This window comes from Fusarium oxysporum, chromosome VII (genome assembly GCF_013085055.1).
Source record: "Fusarium oxysporum Fo47 chromosome VII, complete sequence".
Taxonomy (NCBI): domain Eukaryota; kingdom Fungi; phylum Ascomycota; class Sordariomycetes; order Hypocreales; family Nectriaceae; genus Fusarium; species Fusarium oxysporum.
Genome location: NC_072846.1, coordinates 2,322,758 through 2,344,372, shown reverse-complemented (window position 1 = coordinate 2,344,372; position 21,615 = coordinate 2,322,758). Strand labels below are relative to the sequence as shown.

The window sequence follows — 21,615 nt, the reverse complement described above, 5'->3', positions numbered from 1 at the left end:
CTTCTTCAGCTTGACTAGGGGTTCATGGAAGCCACAGTTCTGACGGGCTGTGCCTGTGGCTCCGTGCCCTAGTTGACGGAGCCGGCGGAAGAGGTTAGGGGAGGAGAATAGGTTATCTAGGAATACGTGATACCTGGCTTTTGGCAGCGATTTTACTAGGGCAACTACCACAGCTTGGGTAGGATTTAGATGCTCTGCTCTCTCTGACTTCCTAACTGGCCGTCTTTGCCGCTGTTTCCGTACCTGTGGTGATTTTCGCCGGTAAGCAGGCCTGACCCCTACGGGCCCGTATTTTCGATTTGGCCGGTGCCAAAGCCACCGGAGGAAATAGCCTTCTTGGGCCACAACCCAAGCTTTGAAGCCTCGAGGGATAGGTTTGTTAGGTACGACTGTTGTCTCTAAGTCTCTCCCTAGGAAGCGGACCATACACTCATCTATAGCAATAGATGTGCCTGGTGAGTAGAAGTCTAAAGACGCCTGCTGTATATGGTCAGACCAGGACCTAACCCGGATAAAGGTTCGGCTATAATCCTCAATAGAAGCTTCCTTATCGATAGTTGTGTGGTCAAAAAGGCGAAGGTTCCGTGATAATAGCTGGAATCGTGTGTAAGTCATCCATTTTGTAATTGGATGAAGAGGGCGTTGCTTCCCTAGGGGCGAAGCCTTTCAATAGTCCTTGATCTGCTTATCTGTGTGTAGTCTCATATAAATGAAGATTGCAATCCATATATAGATTTCTGCAGCAGAGGTTGATTTCCATTGGAATAGCCGTGACTGTGGCTTCAATGTACGACGGCCACAGCGAGCCTCTTCAAGCACGTGGCTGGCCCAGCTATTCGTGTAACAGGCCCAGCTTTCTACTAGCGAAATAGGTACAAATTGCTGGAATAGCAACAGCGGCTCCTGGGGCAAGGCTGTGATCTTAGGGGCCCGAATTGGAAGCTTCAATGGCCGAAAACGGTAGCCGCGGGAGGGATCCGGAGCTTTGATTGGTCGGCAGGTATTATCAGCTGGCTGCTCACGGCGGCTGTTAGCAACAACAATACAGCTATCGTCATACGCGTTGACCGCTAGGTCGGAGGCTTGTTGAGAAGCCATGAGGCCGTAGGGAATGAAGAAGAAGAAATGTATGATGAAATGGGTGGGGTTGATTCCTTTGGCCCTCCAAGTCACTCCATGTACCTCAGCCAAAGCGGGGGTCATGTGGGGCTCGGTACGGAAGTGTAGGCTTATGACACTCAAAGAGATGTGTAGACCGGATCAATGCGGAGGAATCGTAAACGGCTTAGCGTACCTACTGCCTTTATGAGATTCGTTCTCCCGAGCGTAATAAGCTCCATCTATCTATTTAATATTCCTTCACCACTTTCGTGGCAGCTGCTTCAATTTGGCCTTCACAATATGTTCTTCGAACATATGCCTGGATCCACTGCTAAACCCTCGAGGAAGCTGGCTCTGTTTCCCGAGGCTCGTTGGTTACTTCTCCATGTTATAACAGCCTCGCCAAGGTACTGCGCTGGATATTCGTTTGGTAGAACGGGGACACGCTTATTCTCCTTCTCGCTCAACTCAATATCTTTGAAACTCTTTTCGCTTCGAGCAAAGCTTGATAAAGATGCTCCACCTTCCAGAATATTCCCCCATAATCCTCGGCTTGAATAGCAATAAGATCGCTAATATGGAATTTGGCTGCTTTTCGCTCAACCTTAGGTCGTACCTCTGTGTTGCACAAGTCATGTTGAAGTGGACGTCGGAGAAGTGCTTGTTCTAGGAAACTTGTCATACGTTTTACAGTGACTTCTCCAGGCCTCGTCCGTTGTACGCCGTGTTCATCCTCATCTATGTCTTCTCTCTTGCAGGACAGCGAAGCTCGCTAGGCTTAAGCTGCCACAACGCAGTCCCCCTTGTGCATCAAATATGACAGACTCTATTGATACGCACCCAACTCTCAATTCGTACGCACCCTACCACATTCAGCCACATACTCGCCACAATGCCTCCCGATGTCGCCAATCTTGCAATTCGCCGACAATGATATCTCGTGTGCAGTATTTTCGCGACTGATAATAACAACGAATTAAGCAATGTTGAGAAGATAATCAATTGCCAGCTGGCTGCAGGTGCTCCAGTAGTCCTTATAGGGCCGAGTCCTAGATGGTAGGACTTTGTAGGACTCAAAAGTCCTAGATCTCTAACCTCTACACTTTGTTCAGAGACTAACTATATAGAGCATTAGAATCCTGTTCACAGGAGAATAGCCAAAGAACAAGAAGTAGATGGAGTACAACAGCTTCACCCAGCATCATTGTGTGACCTAACAATAAGCTATCGCCATGGCCTTTCCGATTCCGCCTCCGGCGCTTCCTTCAGGGCTTCCTGAACCCCGTGAAGCGCTACCAGTCGAATCAGCGGATGAATGTAGCGATTCCGATGACTGTGACGATTTCCACGACCCTGACGACTGGGACGGTCAGCCTTGGGAGGTAGCCTTTCCCTCGGACTCCCCACTTCTGGCAACAACCTATGAGTCTTCTGACGGGCTCTTTGATGCCCTAAAGGAGTTCTGTATTGAGAATAGGATGGGCCTCATTACGTTACGAAGTCAAAAGGATAAGGCGAAGACAAGAACGATAAAATATGAGCTTGTCTGTGATAAGAGTCGGTACAATCCAAGGGAATCCACTGCCAAAATACGGAATACGACTACCACAAAGTTGGCCGCCAACTGCCCGTTCAAGATCATCGTTCAATCTCTCCAGACCAACAATTACGAATGGTCCATGAGAATTGTCAGTCCTCTTCATCGAGATCACGGCCGATCGAAAAATCTTACCGAGCACTACCATTGGAGAAGGTTAACAGAGGAACAAATGAATCTTCTGGTAGATCTCTGTCTTGACAAGACGATTTCCTGTCGATCCGTTCATAAGCAACTCTGTCAAAAGTGGCCAAAGATTCCTATTCGGAGAACCGATATTTACAACTGGCGATGGAAAGTCAACCAGACCAAACGTCAGGGCTACGGCCCTGCCAACGACTTTGTACGGACGCTCTCTGAGTCGAAGAAAGTCTGGATATGGGGGCTAGACTGGATTGGGGACGAATTCCGCTTTCGAAATGCTGCTTGGGGATATCACAAAGGTGGCAAAATGTGGCAACAATTCTCGTCATGTCTCCAGATTGATGCTACATATAGTACTAACTGCTATAGAATGCCTTTGGTTACTGTTGTGGCCGTATCCTCAGAGAAGACATCTATGCCTATCTGTTATGGTCTACTCAATAATGAGCAAGTTGCTAGTTTTGAGTGGTTTCTCAAGCAGGTATCTAGGTTCCAACGGGCAGGCATCATCAGTCCCCCAGAGGTCGTTATCACAGATAAGGACGATCAATTGCGTAATGCAATCCGGCAAATCTTTCCCAATACGCAACTTCAGCTATGCGTCTTCCATATCAACAGCAACGTGGTCTTATACATCAAGAAGTGGTGGAAGAAAGCCAACGGCTCACTGGACTCTGATATGGACGATGATCAAGACAATGCAGACGCAGCTGATGTCCAAGAGCTGGAGTGTGGGAATACCAAGGTCAAAGACATGAAGAATGCAAAGCTTGGTCCTCTTCCTAAACGAGTATTAAATACTCGTGCCGGTATGTACCTCCTCTGGAGATATATGGTATATACCAGATCGGAAGACGACTTCAATCAAGCTTGGAGGCAAATTCAACAGACCTTTCCACACCAGGAGCGAATTCTTAGATATCTCAAGGATACATACTTGCCCTTGAAGAGAGAATGGGCTTGCTGCTATACTCGCTATTATCGAAACTTCGGATTGATTACTACAGCACCCGCCGAATCAAACCATCATTCTCTAAAGACCTACCACCTATCCCTTCGGTCTGACCTCCCTGATGTTGAAGCAGCAACGGCTAGTCAGACAGACGATAAACGTCAGCTGTATAAAGACAAAATACAGCGGGCAAATACCACTATTCGGAACCAGTTCTCGGGAAGAGAATGGCTTGGCCAGTTGCCCTTAACTGTCACTCGTTGGGCATTAGACCAGCTGGACGAGATCCACAGGCTTATGGAATCAAGCGAGGTCTCCAAGAAGATGTTGCCACCTTGTACGGGCTCTACAAAAACTCAGTATGGCTTGCCTTGTGCTCACAGGCTCTTGGAGTTGGCTCTTCAAGACGAACCACTAAAGAAGGAAGACTTGGATCCATTTTGGCATATCAAACGATCACGAGATATTGACGATCCTCTTCTTCAAATAAAACGTCCTCCAATGGGGATACCTAGGGGTCGACCACGAAATAGTGAACCATTTGGCAACGAACGTGCAATCCCAGAACAAGAATTTGCCCCTCAAGGCTCAACACGAAGTGGCGTGCAGAGGTCGGCGCGTCGAAATTACTCCCAGTTCGAACTAGGCCCAACTCTTGACGAGGAAGATGCAGCTGACTTCCATGACCAACAACCTCGGCGAAAACGGCGTAAAGTTGCTGTTTTAGTAACAACTCAAGCTGCTCGTCAACAGGCAAAGAGACAGGAAGATACGAACAAGCCAATTGAGCGGCATATTGCTCTTGAAGTGGAAGAAAACCCGGAAATAACAGAGTCGTCGCCTGCAAAGGAAACGGGAAAACAAAAGGTTGGGGATGGCATTACTGTTGCAACGGATTAGGAAGTTACCCGGGGAGGAATTTAATAAATTAAGGTAGTTCAATACTGCCTTAGCACCAAAGATAGCTGCAGTTAAGTTAGGGCTAGCCTTGTCTTGTTTTCCATGGTTGTGGGCCGTATTGTTGGAAATGGCGGAGACATAGCTCACGGGGCGATGTCGGAGGCATTGTGGCTGAATGTGGTAGGGTGCGTACGAATTGAGAGTTGGGTGCGTATCAATAGAGTCTGTCTATTACATATGCATCATGTGATCGTCTAATCTCGAGGGAAAATCCAGATCTTCCCGAGCCACTACCCTACACTAGATAGTCGCAGATGGAAGTCTACTCTCAAATGGCGGGGAGGTTAGCGGCAAAGCTAAGTATCTGCTATCGTGATCTAACGCATGACCCCACCGCGCGTATGCAATGAGGAACGCGTTTTCCAACCATGTCGCGCCATCAAAATAATCCCTTCTACACGTGGTTTTTATTCCATTTCATCAGTAGGATGTCGAACTCGCCACTCTCCCCGTCGCCAGCTGGCTTTCCGCCAACAACATTGACACCTTGCCCTACACCTCCTTCTTCCGTCTTCTCACGATTGTCTCAGCCTAAAACGGTCGCCAAGCAGTTGGAAGAAGCAGCCGTTGGAGCTTTACCTCCCAACCCGACCATTGAGAATCTGCCCAAGATTACCTGGAAGAACCGTCGCTTCGTCCAGGAGGATTTGTTAGCTCGAAAAGGTGCAAAGGGCAGGAAGAGCTGGATTAGGTCGCACGGGACCTTCCTAGTCGAGCTGAACTAGCAGGATCTACCGATAGGTCACGTCTGGTGCTGCAATCGATGTGATATGAGAGGCGCAGCGGAGTTCTTTTCGGTGCAAGCCACGTCTTCCGCAGCGGACCATCTTCGAAAGTCTGTGCTTATCCGTTCAATCTCATTGACAAGATATCCAGCAGCTAACAGACCTGCGTAGAGCTCACCGGATCACCCCAGCTAGCCAGTCTAGCGAGTCAAGCCCCGGTGACGAAGGTGTCATTGATATTTATTCTGGTGCAAGACCGAAAAGGCGCCGGCTTGAACAGAGCGCCATACCAAGGGCGAAAATAAAAGCCATCCAAGAACTAAGCGTCGGCTTCGTCATTGATAGCGATGTGCCATTCACCATCTTCGAGCACAGCTTTCTTCGGAAGATCTTCCACCATTTCGACAGTGATTTAGTACTCCAGATGGCGTGGAGTGGTAGTTCTGTCACTAGAGAGATACATCGACTCTTTGAAGCGAAGCGGGATACCATCAAAGCAGAGCTCCGCAACGCTTTGACAGCGGTGCATATTAGCTTCGACCTCTGGACGTCACCGAATCGCTTTGCAATCATGGCTGTATTTGCGCACTTTATAGATCAACTGGGTCATCAGCAATCCCGTCTGCTGGCTCTGCGTCGTCAATTTGGTGCTCATAGTGGCGAGAACCTCGCCGGTTCTCTGATCGACATCGTCCACGAATGGGAGATTGAGGGGCGCGTTGGCTGTGCCATCTCTGATAACATGACGGCAAATGATATTTGCCTGTACTATATGTACCAGCGGCTCGATCCATCGATGAGACCTGTTGATATCAAAGCCCGCCGGATGCGATGCTATGGGCACACGCTCAATCTCGTCGCGCGTGCCTTTCTCTTTGGCAAAGACGCCGAGTCATTCGAGCTGGAGTCTGACATCAACGGCATGCGCGGTCTTGTTGAGCAGGACCTGGATCATTGGCGCACGAAGGGACCCATTGGGAAGCTCCGCAACATTGTCAAGTTTATCCGTTCATCGCCGCAGCGGAGCGAACAGTTCAAGCGAGTTGCCCGAGAGCAGGATCACGAGGAATACCGGCTCTGCGAGGAATCCACGGCCGAGCTCGAGGTTGTCATGAACAACGAAACGCGGTGGAACTCCACTTACATGATGATTGAGAGGGCTTTGCGAAAGCAGACAGATATCAGAGCATTTATCTTTGCAACTCAAGAAGAGGAAGACGGGGCAAGACGGATCCCGGCGGAGGACATATTGTCCAGCGAAGACTGGCGGGTTCTTGGCGAAGTCAACGAGATTCTCAAACCCATATACCTTCAGACGATGCGGACGCAAGGCTGGGGTAAAGGTGACAGCCATGGACGCCTGTGGGAGGTGCTGATAGGAATGGAATATCTGTTGGAGCATTTTGAGGACTGGAAGGTCTTCTATAGTGAGGTTACGGAGGAGACAATGGGAGAAACTCAAGTGGATGCTGCGGAGCGGATTGCAACGGCGTCAGCAAATTTCCGAGAGTCCAACGGTCGGCCAAGCCGCGTTCGCCGTCTCCCTGCCCGCTTTGAGGAGGATGAGGTTTACGCGCTACCACAGCGGAGTCAACCTCCGAGATTCGTAGAATCTGCCTTACCGTTGCATTCTCGGGCTGATTATTCTACGGCGGAGAAACGATCGGCGTCCGAGACGTCGCAAAAGAGCACATTACCAGCGGACCATCGAGCCTACATCCGGGCATCAATCAACAACGGGTGGAAGAAGCTGAATGAGTATTATGACAAGCTCGGAGAATCTCCCTTGTTTGCGGCAGCAATCATTCTTCACCCGAGGTTCGGGATCAGCTGGTTAGAGGCGACTTGGGTGTCTGAGGAGCAACTCGCTTGGGTTCGTGATGCCAAGGCTGGAATCAAGGATTACTTCACCCGTTGGTACGACGCGAACCAGGGACTGTGCGAGGAAGAACGAAGTACGACGCAGCGCCAAGGACGATGGGTCAAGAGGATGATCAGTACACTCAGTGGATTAATAGCAAGACAAAGAAAGCGTTTGCGACGGGTGGCAGTGTCGGCGAGCTCGAAAGGTACCTCCGTCTCGAGCCACAGGATACGCAGGATGCTATCCAATGGTGGAGAGACCACAGGGCTTCGTTTCCTTCACTGAGCAGCTTTGCCCTGGATGTCTTTGCTATTCCAGCGATGGCGAGCGATTGTGAGAGACAATTCAGCCTAGCGAAGCTGACGTTGACTTCTCAGAGGCTCTCGATGGGCGCAGATACATTGGAACATGTTCAATGCCTCAAGAACTGGGTCAGGCAGGGCGGAGTAAGGTTAGGTAGTTGGGTGGGTAGCTGAGTGTTGGTGTACACGAGGGGATGACTTCGGGTAGGGGTCTCCACTCACGGAATTGAAAAGGGTATCAATCAAATCAAACAAATCAACTTTGAGCTCAAGGGCTGTCAATCAAATCAACTTTGGCCCCGAAGTTGATTTGATTGACATATGATGAGCGCTGCTCGAGCTGCTCCTGTTCGAGCTGCCGCCGTAACTGTACAGCCTTTCCTTTGCCCTTGCCCTTACCCCGTGCCCGTGGTTTCTTTTGCGGCGGGGCAACGCGTCGTAAGAGGATATCCTCTTTGAGCCACCCTGCTAGCTTGTCTGGAGTTACGAGCTCGCCGTCGGGCCAGCTATAAAGTGAGCCGTCTGCCGCAGCCCGAGGCGTACGGCACCAGGCCTATAAGTTCTCGTCTATTAGCCGCCTATGGGACTCTACGTAAAAAAAAAGAGACAAGGGCAAAGGGGAAAAGAGAGGGCGGCGGCCGGGGGAACGCGCCTTCCACTCCCGCTGCTTCGCAGCATAACTCCGTGCCGTGTTCGCCGGCTGTTCGTCCTTCTTCGCCTGAAGGCCCGCCCTCCGGGCGGCACGGGCACGCTCGTCTGCGGCCGTGTACGAGTCGTCTGCGGCCATCTCGGTCGATCAAGGCCTTTCTACGTGGTGTTTGTTTCCTGTCTGGGGCCTGAGAAGTTGCGGGGAACTTATCAAATGCACTTATCAGGCGCCGCGCACACGATTTCACGGGCCGCTTTTTGCGGGGGATAAGTCGTCACGTGGTCTGAGCGAATTACGACGTAATTGCGGGCACCATCGATAAGCGAGTGAAACTGACAAGCGAGTGGAACAAAAATCCCTCAACCTACATCATATCTATTTAATCAATTGATACTCAATCACCCATCATGTTGTTGAACAGGTGCTGGGGCCTCACGTGCAAGCAGGGATACTTTAAGATTACAGCCGAAATGGTAAGACCTCTAAGGGGTAGATTTCAACAGAACACAACATGAATACACCAATTCACATCAATGAGCCGAATACACGTAATGTCTGACACATGTCACAGTTAAATAAAGAAGCTAATATCCTGCTTGATATTCAAGCCCTGCAAAATGACCCAAAATTAAGTCTCCGACGCGCCGCAAAAATCTACAAAGTTAGCCTTACAACCCTTTGGCGTCGGCAGCAAGGCATTCTTTCCCAGCGTGATACTATCCCGAAATCACGCAAACTATCTGAGCTAGAGGAGCAGATAATAGTTCAGTTTATCCTTAACCTAGATTCGCGAGGATTTCCCCCGCGACTACGTGGTATAGAAGAAATGGCTAACCGATTACTTGCCGACTGTGACGCGTCATATCATGTACGTTATCCCTACTTACATTACTGATCTTAAATCTAGAGCTGCAATAATAATGTAGAAGATAAGTTTATTGAATAATAATAGAAAGACTGAATGTAATATAATAACCCTTTCACCGTTTTGCAGCAGATGCAAATACCAAGCTTTGAAATACTCCTTTAGGGGCAAGCATCCCTGTTTGGGTCGATTCTGAACCAAAAGTCAAAGTGGTTCTGCTCGCTGCCTGCATGACAGCCACCGAGCTCTGTGTTGAATGCTTCACTGCATTGCTCGTAGGAAATTGCCTTCTCAGCTTGGCCGTCGCGGACTTCGATAGCCCAGTCAATGTGGTTAAAACCGCCCTCAATAGCTCCACAGTTGCTATCACAACCAAGGAGACAACCCCACCGAACGTTCTCATCAAGTGCATTGCATCCGTCGATACAGTTAGAGAAACAGTCCGGGTTGGGCGACTGGTTCCTCTCCCAGTTGGTACAAAGCCAGAAAGGCTCAGAAGGTTTGATGGTCTTGCCGGCAGCCTTGGTGCAGGTGGTATGGATGTCGTTTTTAACCTCCTCGGTCAGGTCATTGTTATTATCACCGCCATGGAGGTTGTTGAAACCCAGACCCCCGCTATAGCAGCCCAGGGCGTTAACCCACTGGGCATAGGCGGCAATAACTGCCAGAGAGGTAGGGATGGCTTTGGCGAAAGAAGGCATCTTTACGAATAAAAAATTATACTGATAAAAGCGTGTGATAATATTTGGGTAAATGAATATGTGATTTTGAGATTGAAGGCTTTAGTTATAAGTAGTTCAAAGCCGTCTGTAAGCATCAATCACGGCACCTTATATACCTGTGAGTGATACCGTCTCTAGACTCCTCCGGAGTTTAAATCCGTGTCTACTAGCTGTGATTGATGCCTTCTTGCTATTTCCAGACTCATCCGTATTTCAAGTCCGTGTCTGCTAGCCATGGTTGGCAACATGGTATTGAATCCTGTAAACTCTAAAAGTTATATTAAGAGTTGATCACTGTAGGTTGCGTCTCACATGGTGATCCTGCCATTCATTTTCATCTAATATGGTAAGACTGGTGGGAAGATCCCTTACGTCTGCAATCCTACTAGGCAAGGTTGTTGCAGTAGTGGAAATTAAATGGAGCAGGTTATGATGTAAGATAAGCTTATATTTATGCTAGTCTAGTTGCATGATTCCTCATCTTATTGGCTCACTTGTATGGCGGCTAAGTCCGTCGGATACGGAACACAACCCCTATGTCTACCGTGGAACGATGCTACGCCATCCTATTCCGCCGATGGGGATCAGACAAGATTTTCTTGCCACAACTCGATAAGATCCTAGGCGCTTGCATCACCGCTCTGAGGCAGGTTCTCCACTGGATATGGATTGATGACTGTTGTATCAATAAGTCCGATAATAGTAGGCTATCTAAATGCATCAATTCCATGTTCAAATGGTCTAGCGACGCTGTGATATGGTTGATATCTCTCTGACGTGCGCAAGAGCCCGGGCACCACGGTCGTCCCGTAAGTCTTCTGAAGTTTTGAGACTGGTGGGATGTCTGTATGGTTTACGCGTAAATAGGTATTACAAGAGTTTCTTGCACCTGGCAAGTTACTTTTTTACGATATGCACTAGAATTATCTTAGGTCTGAATGGGTGTTAGCGGAATCAATCAGGATATCACCAGCATTATAGCATATTATCTTATCGGTAAGAAAGATTTTTAGATTACCTATATTGCTGCCTAGATGAGCTAGATGGCATATTGCGTAATGATATAAGAGGAAGATATAGCATATAGCCTATTTAGCATTTTTTATCTTTACTTGCCTGTTTAGTAAGAAGAAGGGAAAGGGGCCTTCTTAGGGCTTTAGGGCGCTCTTATAGCTAACAATAATAAATTGCATTTTGCCTGAAAGATACCCTTTGAAGATCTAGAGTTTGCATACTAAATTATACTAGTTAGTATGGTAGACCTAGGCCTAGATGAATGGGCCCTTCTAGCTCCTTTGCCGAAATTGTATAAGTATTATAGAAAGATAATATTGTAATAACTATAAGAAGATGGTAATAAGGCAGTAAAGAGGATTTACTAGAACGCTGCAGGGAATTAGTAGTCTAATTTCTATGCGGAATAATTATATTACTGCAGTACTGATCTGGTTAACTGTTATATGATTAATGCCTTTCTATATATAGCTGATATAAGAAAGAGGACGATGCTTAAATACATACTTAACTGTTGGGAGCTAAATGAGGCTGGCGCAATGAGGACTGAAAGCTGTGTGCCAATATCAAGCTTTCCAATCATTGCATACATAGGCTTCTTCTTCTCTTAAATAAGGTCAGGATAATTAAGGACCTGTCTATCTGTCTACACTTATTACAATTTTCACCTTCGCTGACCCATCTTACTTGCCTTTGATTAACCAGTGTCCTGTATTAGAATAGCAAAAATGGTTTTTTTCTCTGCTCCCTTTAATGCCAAGTGTTCTTTTTGTTACTTAAATTTCATCTTTCGATCTGTAGCACTGTGCAGCTAGGCAAACTTATTTCAGGCTTTGTTCAAAGGTGTTCCAGTTTTACTGCACTGACTTGGAACAAAGGATAATGGCAAGCTCTTGTACATAAGAGAATGGACAAAGAAGCTGGTGTAAGTGGCTAGTCACTGCCATTGTTATAGCTCTGTGTCTCAGCAATCTGCGTCGTTTGTCTGAACAGGCAAGGTCTCTGAGCTGAACTTGAAGGAACACCTTATTTCAGATTAGGCTACGTAAGTTCAAAGGAACCGTTTCTAACTATTTATACCCAATCCGTCCCATACCTCTAGACTCTCGTTCGACAAAATTATCAACTTGAAGAGGACCTCACTTAGGACATCACGACAATATTTTCAACAACACAATAAACACCAACAAAACAGATTTCAGGCACTAATCATGATTTAGCCTTCAGCTGAAGACAACTCTCGCCTGCGATCGCGACAAATCCGTCGTTATCACCACAAGAACCAACAATCTGGCCCGCTCTCGTATGCGGACAAGATTACCCAGGCCGACTTGGAATTCGCGATTCAGCTTGCTCCTATCTGGCTCCTTGAGGACTGCGAAGAAGGTGAGCTTGACTACCCACCACAATGGGAGACTTTGCCCAAATCTCTTTCTTTTACACTTCAAACCTTCCGCCGCAACGCAGCGGCTATGACAGCTGTACCTAGTGACAGCAAGTTGGAAGTTTACATGGTTAGGATTGCTTCTCTCGAGTCGTAGCTCAAGGAGACCATGGATGCTCTGAAGAAAGCAGAGATGGAGAAGGAAGCTGCTCAGGCGATGGCCGACGATCACCTGATTCGAGCCCAAGAGGCGGAGGCTGAACTTCTTCAACCTAGCGGTTTTATTAAGTAGTCTCAGCCAGTAAGACAAATTATTAAAGCCTGGTTATATCCCAGGCAGCAGCTAGAGCTATAAAGAAGAAGAGGGTCTCTAGGCAGTATGCAACTGTAGAGATTACTCATACAGCTTCCGAGCTGCAAAAAGGGCAGCGAGTCATATGGGGCTCGCGCGTCGAGGTCGGGGGCACTAAAGGGCCCGGAAAGTCGAGCAGCTGAGGGCTGTTGGTGTTGTTGTTGGAAAATCCGGGGATCCCCCTTCCCTTCAGGATTCAGACTAACAGTCTGAAAGTCCTAGATTTAGAGTTTAAAGTCATAGATGAAACCATTTAGAGATATAAACCTGAGAAGAACTCTTATCTTAATAAAAAAAAAAAACAACTAAGTTTCATAAAATATATATTTTCACCTAGCACTACTGCGCAATATAAACAACAGTTGTTCGGGCAACCAAAGCGGCAGTGGTCGGTCGAGGCAGCGCTAAACTACAGGCGAAGGTGAGGGTGAGGGTGTAATGGCCCTGAATGTCAAGCAGCAGGATGCCGCAAATGTTGTCTGGGCAGCCGAGGTTGCAGAGGTCGGTCGTACAGGGGAAAATCGAGGGCGCAGAGCCCGAAATGTCGCAGGCTCGCGAAGCCGAAATGTCGAGGTAGAAAGAAGAGGTAGATAACATATAGGAAATGGCGCCCGGAGGCGATGTAAAGAGCTCGCGGAGCTCAGTGTCGTTGGACACTCGTCACGAAGAAAGGTCAACTCTCTGAATCCCTTTCTTCCAGCGGCTGTTAGGGTCTCGTTAGCCCCACAGTTGCTTTTGCTGCCATTTTGGCTTGCGAAAATTCTTGGCCCTAGCAAGACGCTAATAGCGGGTGCCAAGGAAAGTTTTTTTTTACAGGAGAGTTGACCAGATTTGTTGTATTTCGTCGACTGCGCATAGTAGGGTAATTGGTATAAATAAGACGATCAAAGATAGCTTCTCAGTCAGGATTTAGGAGATCTGGGGGGTTTGGTCTCCTTCATCAGATTAACTCATGTGAATTTCCCAGTGATGAAGTCCAGCAACGCCGCTTCAACCATGTCCTTTGATTGGATATCATGCACCATGTCGATATATCTGCTAGAAAATGGCATTATCAGCCTATTGCCCTCCAGATATCCCTCGTCATATAGCTCCCACATGTCCTCCACAACTGTTGAACTTGACGTAGAGCCAGATCCCGGACTTGTTAGAGTTGAACCGTCCCAACATGGCCGAACAATCCATTGCGACCGAATTACGTTTCCATTAGGGGCGGACACGCGCAGCCGAATACCGCCAGGCACACATTTGTAAACTGCTGACCATTGCATCCGCACCGTGAGCCCGGGGATCAGCGTGTACAGCTCATCTATGTGGTATGTGCGAATAGCGGCGTCCCAAGGCCCAATAAAAGGATCGTCTGCAATCGACGCCGGCAGAGTTGAGATCTCCACAAAGCTGAGTACGGAGAAATTGTGTTTCAGGGTCGTGGTGTATTTCTGTAGCCAGCCAATGAGGAATTGAGGCGGAAGGTTGCCGGGAAGGGGGACCTTGACAGAGAAATGGTGTTGTGCCCGCATTAGTGGACTTGGTTTTATAATGCGAGTGGTTCGATGGTTGCGTAATGCCCGTGAGCCTCAAAATATCAGCCGTCGCAGTTACGAGTTTGCTTTTGCCACAATGTGTAATGATTAATAAAATCAATGCGGGCTGACTGATGTGCGGGGTTTTTCGTATTTCTTGGCCTTTTAGCCGCAGCGACGAGGAGGTTAGCCCTGTCGAGATAAGATAAGAAGCAATTTGAATGAGCGAAGACAGACTGTCATACGGTGAGTACCATTCGGCCTTCGTTAACACCGCCTGATTGGCTGTTAGTTTAGTCGGATCTGTTTCGAGCTATCCTACGCTGATTGGGCAAGCTTAGTCCTTATTGTGGGGGGGGGGGGCCGACTAATTCACAAAACCAGCACCTTGTCTCGCAGGCCGGGCATGGTCTTAATGATCCTCAGCAACAACAGCCCTTAGTAATCAAGCTGGGTGATTTAAAGTAAAACATGTGGGATGGAATACCCCACACAGAAGATAGAACCAATCAACTCACTACTGCTGCTCATTATGAATGACCCGACCTTCAATCCATTTTAAGCACATCCAGTGCGACACCTTGTAACTCTGTAGAAAATCAGGCTCTTAAAATCCTCTTCGTCTGATACCTAATATGGCCACTCTGACATGTTGTGATTGACATATTAAAATGGACTTTCTCCGACATTGTGTGTTTGAAGCTGGCGGGCTCGGATAAGTTTGACAGCTTTTGCGGGGCAAAGCTTTAGTTAGTTACCAACAGATGTCTACATCCCTATTGTCCGTCCCATTTTCAGTAAAAGAGGAAACCCCTGTCAGCATATAAGGCTGTGATTGGCTAGAGAGAGGGACCAGAGTGGGGTGAGGTTGAAAGCCTGTTTCAGTCAAAGTGGGAGATCCCTGTGGGCTGGGGGAAGTACCGGCGGCAGCATATTATGCGGGGTAAGAGACATAGCGTCGACAGGGGTAAGGAAAGAGTGAAGTGAAAGAGGATCTCATTGAAAGGGGCGAAGGTAATTGGCAAGAAAAAAGCAGCCAGCAGCAGAAAAAGAAAGTTCAATAGGAGAGGGGATTTTTCTAAAAGAGACACCTAAGAAATAATAAAAGAAAATAGGAAAATAGCTAGTTAAAAAAAAAAGAGGGATAGAAAGACAAACAGATAAAGAGAGGTACTGTATCTCTTTGAGTGTCATAAGCCTACACTTCCGTACCGAGCCCCACATGACCCCCGCTTTGGCTGAGGTACATGGAGTGACTTGGAGGGCCAAAGGAATCAACCCCACCCATTTCATCATACATTTCTTCTTCTTCATTCCCTACGGCCTCATGGCTTCTCAACAAGCCTCCGACCTAGCGGTCAACGCGTATGACGATAGCTGTATTGTTGTTGCTAACAGCCGCCGTGAGCAGCCAGCTGATAATACCTGCCGACCAATCAAAGCTCCGGATCCCTCCCGCGGCTACCGTTTTCGGCCATTGAAGCTTCCAATTCGGGCCCCTAAGATCACAGCCTTGCCCCAGGAGCCGCTGTTGCTATTCCAGCAATTTGTACCTATTTCGCTAGTAGAAAGCTGGGCCTGTTACACGAATAGCTGGGCTAGCCACGTGCTTGAAGTGGCTCGCTGTGGCCGTCGTACATTAAAGCCACAGTCACGGCTATTCCAATGGAAATCAACCTCTGCTGCAGAAATTTATATATGGATTGCAATCTTCATTTATATGAGACTACATACAGATAAGCAGATCAAGGACTATTGGAAGGCTTCGCCCCTAGGGAAGCAACGCCCTCTTCATCCAATTACAAAATGGATGACTTACACACGATTCCAGCTATTGTCACGGAACCTTCGCCTTCTTGACCACACAACTATCGATAAGGAAGCTTCTATTGAGGATTATAGCCGAACCTTTATCCGGGTTAGGTCCTGGTCTGACCATATACAGCAGGCGTCTTTAGATTTCTACACACCAGGCACATCTATTGCTATAGATGAGTGTATGGTCCGCTTCCTAGGGAGAGACTTGGAGACAACAGTCGTACCTAACAAACCTATCCCTCGAGGCTTCAAAGCTTGGGCTGTGGCCCAAGAAGGCGGTGGCTTTGGCACCGGCCACAGCGAAAATACGGGCCTGTAGGGGTCAGGCCTGCTTACCGGCGAAAATCACCACAGGTACGGAAACAGCGGCAAAGACGGCCAGTTAGGAAGTCAGAGAGAGCAGAGCATCTAAATCCTACCCAAGCTGTGGTTGTTGCCCTGGTAAAATTGCTGCCAAAAGCCAGGTATCACGTATTCCTAGATAACCTATTCTCCTCCCCTAACCTCTTCCGCCGGCTCCGTCAACTAGGGCACGGAGCCACAGGCACAGCCCGTCAGAACTGTGGCTTCCATGAACCCCTAGTCAAGCTGAAGAAGGTTGACAACACAGCAGCCGCTGACCTTGAGTTCAACTACCTTACGGCAGTCCCTACGAAGGATAACCTGGTCAGTTAGAAAGACAGGACCTCTATGATTTCCCTTACTAATTTATCTTTGGTCAGGTTAATCAGATCATTTGGAAAGACAACGCTCTTGTGTTATTTTTATCTACGGTTTTCACAGGCGTTGAACGTGTTGACCGCAAGAGGAAAAGACCGACAACAGACCAACCGTCAGCACGGCCAATCAAGCGTTTTTTTGGTGCCGAGCCTGTGAAGGTTATTTCTACCCCGTCAATTGCTACTATCTACAATGAACAGATGAATGCTGTGGACCAAGGTGACCAAAGGCGAGCCTATTGGAGCCCTGACTGCCGTGTCCGTAGGGGCAGCTGGAAGGCCCTAGCTTGGGACTTCCTGCTAGAAATAGCCCTGATCAATAGCTTCATTTTACAGCTTAAAGGGCAGCCACAGTGGAAGCCTATAAAGTCACAAGCTGACTGGCGGCAACACATTGTGGATAGCCTTATTGCTAAGTATCAACCTGACAGTCAGTCAAGGCAGAGATTTCGTACTGGAGACGAATTTACGCCTGTAACACTGCATAATTGGGTCCGAAATAATAACCCCTCGCCTTGTAAAGCTTGTAAAGGAATACGGGTTGGAGAGGGTCAGCCGCAGCCCTTACAAGTTAATACAATAATGGGAATAGGGGCAAAGGGGTTCAGTCACGGTACGGCTGTCAGGAGTGCAAAGTACCCCTATGTAAATCCGGGAATTGTTGGGACTTCTATCACCGCATAAATTACGTGGGGCTGAATGTACCTTTTATTTGATGTCCTCTGGTTGGCTAGACCCCCTGTCCGGTACGCAAGTGTAGGCTTATGACACTCAAAGAGATACCCCTGAGTGACTTAGGGGCAGTTTGCTTCTGAGCTCGGTTTTATCCTAGAGCTCCCTCACTAGTCTCACCTTCCTCCTGCCATTCTATATTACCATTTTATTTCTCTATCTCTAATACCTTTATTATCCTGACCCTCTTCTGCTGAGGGCAATAATATCCCCCGCCCGAACCATCCGGATTATCTCCCATGACGACGATGACATCTGATGCGGGGTTCGCAACACCAGACATCCACCAAGGGCCTGAATCTCCGCCAGACGTTCTTTAGGTCTTTTGAAAGTGATAAATAGGATAAATAGAAGCTGTTTAAAAAGAAGATCACGAAGCTCAAACATCGCCTCTGAGATTGTCTCCCTCTGGTGAACATGTAGTTATGTGTATGAGTTCTCAAGAACAGTACAGTATTTTAGGGATAATATACCCGACTGGAAGTTCACATGCAGCGAGAGAGGCTCGTCTAATATAGAGATACTGCTTAGATGGTTCTACGACGCATTTCTCCCAGAAGCTCAGCCAAAAGACCCGATCTTTATGTAGACTATTAGTCCTTGACCAACATAAGACTCATATTAATTCAGACTTCATGAAGAAGGTATATATGAACAAGGTCTGGAATGTGGCCAATTTCTATGAAGAAGCCACTTAAAATGCCATGGTTAGCTGAACGAGCGCGACAACGAGCAAGCAACGGATTTGCAACGCCTTGTGCCAAGAGGAAGAGATACGAAGCCATTGAGATCGCAATTTGCACTCCGTACCGCAGACTTGAAGTCCGTGCAGCTATTGAAATTGTTATAAATAAGGAGGCACTTGGATCTACAGCTAGACTCCTCTTCCGGAATTGCGGCACAGCTACGGATCAGAAGAATCTGATTGAGCACTTTCGACCTAAGAAGAGAAAGAAGGGGAAGCCGGGCCCAAATGAACGATTTGCTAACATCAAGTCAATTAGAGATACAAGGGAGCAAATCAAGAAGCTAGGCAAAGAATATATTGATGATATTAAAGAGGAAAGAACAATATTTCAAGATACGTTATGTGGGTTCCAGTTGGAATTAGATTATCGTGAGTAGAATTGATGTTATTTCGTGATTGCGAAATTGATTTCTTTGTGTAGTGACCTGGGTGGCCCACGTTAACGTTCGTTTCATTAAGTTCAATTGGCCCTACGCCCTTGTCGTGACCCCGTTGCAGCCTTGTGTCGCTCGAAGGGATAGCCCATAATAAATCACTCTTGCCTCGACAAGCACTGGAACGCACGTCGGCAAGACTTTGACGGCAGGTGAGTGTCCTGTCTGATGGCCAGACATATATGAATGAATAGATATTTAATTCACAATGCATATGCTATTTAATCTGATAATCGTAAACCTCCGGCCAAGTAAAGCCGAACTGGTCCGCCTAGGTGGAGTTCCGGCCAGTAGAATTTCCCAATCCAGTACACCCATCAACAAGCTCCTTATAATAATATACAACGCTCACTTCTGCCCTTTAAACCTCATCCTTCTCATTGTGCGAGACTCGTCCCTGGTTGTTTCCAAACATCTTACCGCCAGGTCCTGAAACGCTCTGGCGATGCTCCCAAGACTCGGTGGGCCTCCACTTGGTAGACTTTCTTGCAGCACTGACTTCGTCATAGAGCTGATCGACCTCCTCAAGAGAGAGACCCTTGGTCTCGTAGATGAAGAAGTAGACGAAAGCGATGCACAGGAAACAGCAGGCGAACCAGATGAAGAAGATCTTAGACTGGAGGTTGGCCTTGCCGGAACCGTAGTCGACAAGGTAGGGAGTGGAGTAAGCTACGTCGAGTTAGAAACGATCAGGCATCCGTGTATTATGGCGGAACAACTTACCAATAGCCCAGTTGAAGAGCCAGTTGGTCGCAGTAGTCATACTGAGAGACTTGGCACGGGTCTTGAGGGGGAAGATTTCGCCAGTGACGACCCAGGCCAGGGGACCCCAGGTAGACGCGAAGAAGAAGATATAGATACATACAAAAGCAACGGCAGCCTTTTGTCCGGCAAGACTCTTGACAAAGATGGTGCCGTCCCTATCCTGACCGGTGGAGAAGGTGCCCGTCATGGCCACGATGAACTGTGAGACACACATGCCGATGGCACCCCAGAATAGAAGAGGCCTCCGACCCCATTTGTCGATAGCGTACATTCCGGGAACAGTAGAAGCAACATTGATTGCAGACGTGATCATGGAAATGGTGAAGCCGCTGGAAATACCCGAGTTTTGGAAGTATTTGGTTCCGTAGTAGAACTGGAAGCTTGTTAGTCAATTCTAAAGCCGACAAAGGTTTTAAGAGGAAAGCTTACAATGAAATTGATGCCGGTCAACTGCTGCAAAGCCTGAAGTGCACAGCCTGTGAACTGGCGCTTTAGAATAGGTGGTTTGAAGCAATCAAGATAGGAAGCCGTTCCGAGGCTCGTTTCGTAGTCGTGGTTTGCTTTAACCTCAGCAAGCTCGGCGTGGATTGCAGGATGATCGGGAGTAAGCCGGCGGATTCTAGCAAGGGCACGGGCAGCCTTCTCGGGTTTGTTCTTCTTGATGAGGAATCGAGGAGTCTCGGGGAGGATGAGCATGCCACCGAAGAGGACGAGGGAGTAGGCGAATTGGACGGCGACGGGGATTCGGTAAGAACCAGTGTTGTTACGCTTGCCTGTAGCATTGTTTACAATGGCTGCGAGTAAAAGACCAATTGTAATGGCCCATTGGTATGCTCCGACGATGGCACCTCGGATCCACTTAGGAGCTGTCTCGGACTGGTAGAGGGGGACTAGGCAGCGTTAGGCTCAGGTTCTCAAATGTCAATGATGATTAAAGAGAATAAATCGACTCGATTGGGCTCTTTCTCGATTTATCGGGTTGGGTCGTTGTGCGGTAGGTGGGAGACTTACTAATAGCGGAGATCTGACCAACGCCAAAACCAGCAAAGAATCGGCCAGCCATGAACATAGGAATAGCAGTAGCAGCAGTCTGGAGAGCCACACCGAGGTTGAAAACCCAAGTGGCTATCATCAAACCTGGGCGACGACCGATGTGGTCTGTCATGAATGGGGACGACAAGGCGCCAAAGAAGGTGCCGGCAGAGAGAATGGAAACGATGGCTGATTCTTGCGATGTTGTGATATTTGGATTGCCATTGGCGTCTGTGTAGCCAGTGCTGAAAAGGCGCTGCCAGTAGGGCATGGCAAGAATACCAGCGATGGTACCGGTATCATAACTAAGGATGACGACGATTAGTAACACCTTTCTGCTGATGAGCTTGGAAGTAAGGGACATACCCATAGAGGATACCACCAAAGGCAACAAACATGCCAATGGCGATGGCAGGCCATGCTTTGCCTGCCTCCTCGGGCTTGGGAAGGGATGCCCTTCGAAGAGCATTCATCGTGATGATCGGCGTCCCCAGATATGAGTCATAATGTGTATGAATAAGACGAAAGAGAAAGCAAAGTCCAGCAATGCTTTCTGTGTGAGATGACCTGGTAACAAGCTCAGTTGCAAACGCGGGAGATTGTCTCTTTTTAAACACAAACACGGTCGATCAAACTAGTAAGCGAAGGTGTATGCAAACGGTCTGCACACAACAAACTCACTTCGCGCATCAAGCTGGGTAACATGAGGAGTGCATGGTTGCCAGCTATCCAAGGAACTACACGGCTTGTCCGAGTAAAGCCTAGAGGGGGAGCTTTAGATGCGGAGCAGCCACACCATGACCTTACAATGGCGAGCTGGTGATGAGCTACTGCAGTAATGGCAAGCTAGTCAGTGGGAAAAGCTGGGGTCGCCACTGAGTTCTGGGGATTGAGCTTGGGGGGCATGGTGAGGGGGAGGCCATGTGATTGGTCATGGGTTCAACAGAGATCGCCGGCAGGGTTGTATTTCTCGGGGCAACTCAACTCAACTCATCCATGTCGTCACAGCGGAGTTGACGAAGTCTGCCATCACACGCCTCGCCGAATATTGCCAGAGGGTGGTGCTGGACTAGAGCAATGGGTGGCTTTCTTTTTCGGTTGCTGATTTTTGTGAATGACATCGGAGAGAGCTGAGAGGTGGAGAGGGAATAGAGTGTGTACAAGCTTAAAGGACGCTTGCGTATGCTTTTGGCCGTTGGTCATGCTAAACTAT

The 21,615-nt window shown here is 48.1% G+C and overlaps 6 protein-coding genes across 6 annotated transcripts; 3 read left to right on the top strand and 3 right to left on the bottom strand.

Moving 5' to 3' along the window:
- Window positions 1-9,533: 9,533 nt before the first annotated feature.
- FOBCDRAFT_92706 (uncharacterized protein) lies at window positions 9,534-9,770 on the bottom strand (the record flags this gene model as incomplete). Its single annotated transcript, XM_054705848.2, has 1 exon — window positions 9,534-9,770. A coding segment is annotated over one exon (237 nt), but the record flags the coding sequence as incomplete, so codon positions are not given.
- Window positions 9,771-10,417: 647 nt separating this feature from the next.
- On the top strand, window positions 10,418-10,657 carry FOBCDRAFT_140495 (uncharacterized protein; the record flags this gene model as incomplete). Its single annotated transcript, XM_059608093.1, has 1 exon — window positions 10,418-10,657. The coding sequence occupies one exon, from the start codon at window positions 10,418-10,420 to the stop codon at window positions 10,655-10,657; it is 240 nt and encodes a 79-aa protein (XP_059467575.1).
- A 1,145-nt stretch (window positions 10,658-11,802) lies between these two features.
- FOBCDRAFT_276972 (uncharacterized protein) lies at window positions 11,803-12,436 on the top strand (the record flags this gene model as incomplete). The annotated part of the gene is made up of 2 exons (XM_054705847.2): window positions 11,803-11,820; window positions 12,116-12,436. 2 exons carry the CDS (start codon window positions 11,803-11,805, stop codon window positions 12,434-12,436), a joined length of 339 nt encoding a protein of 112 aa, XP_054561822.2.
- A 1,145-nt stretch (window positions 12,437-13,581) lies between these two features.
- FOBCDRAFT_186492 (uncharacterized protein) lies at window positions 13,582-14,151 on the bottom strand (the record flags this gene model as incomplete). The annotated part of the gene is made up of 1 exon (XM_054705846.1): window positions 13,582-14,151. One exon carries the CDS (start codon window positions 14,149-14,151, stop codon window positions 13,582-13,584), a length of 570 nt encoding a protein of 189 aa, XP_054561821.1.
- A 3,938-nt stretch (window positions 14,152-18,089) lies between these two features.
- Window positions 18,090-18,548, top strand: FOBCDRAFT_204293 (uncharacterized protein; the record flags this gene model as incomplete). Its single annotated transcript, XM_059609115.1, has 1 exon — window positions 18,090-18,548. The coding sequence occupies one exon, from the start codon at window positions 18,090-18,092 to the stop codon at window positions 18,546-18,548; it is 459 nt and encodes a 152-aa protein (XP_059467574.1).
- Window positions 18,549-18,966: 418 nt separating this feature from the next.
- Window positions 18,967-20,875, bottom strand: FOBCDRAFT_296055 (general substrate transporter; the record flags this gene model as incomplete). Its single annotated transcript, XM_054705845.1, has 5 exons — window positions 18,967-19,274; window positions 19,329-19,743; window positions 19,800-20,260; window positions 20,382-20,707; window positions 20,769-20,875. 5 exons carry the CDS (start codon window positions 20,873-20,875, stop codon window positions 18,967-18,969), a joined length of 1,617 nt encoding a protein of 538 aa, XP_054561820.1.
- Between the last annotated feature and the right edge of the window lie 740 nt (window positions 20,876-21,615).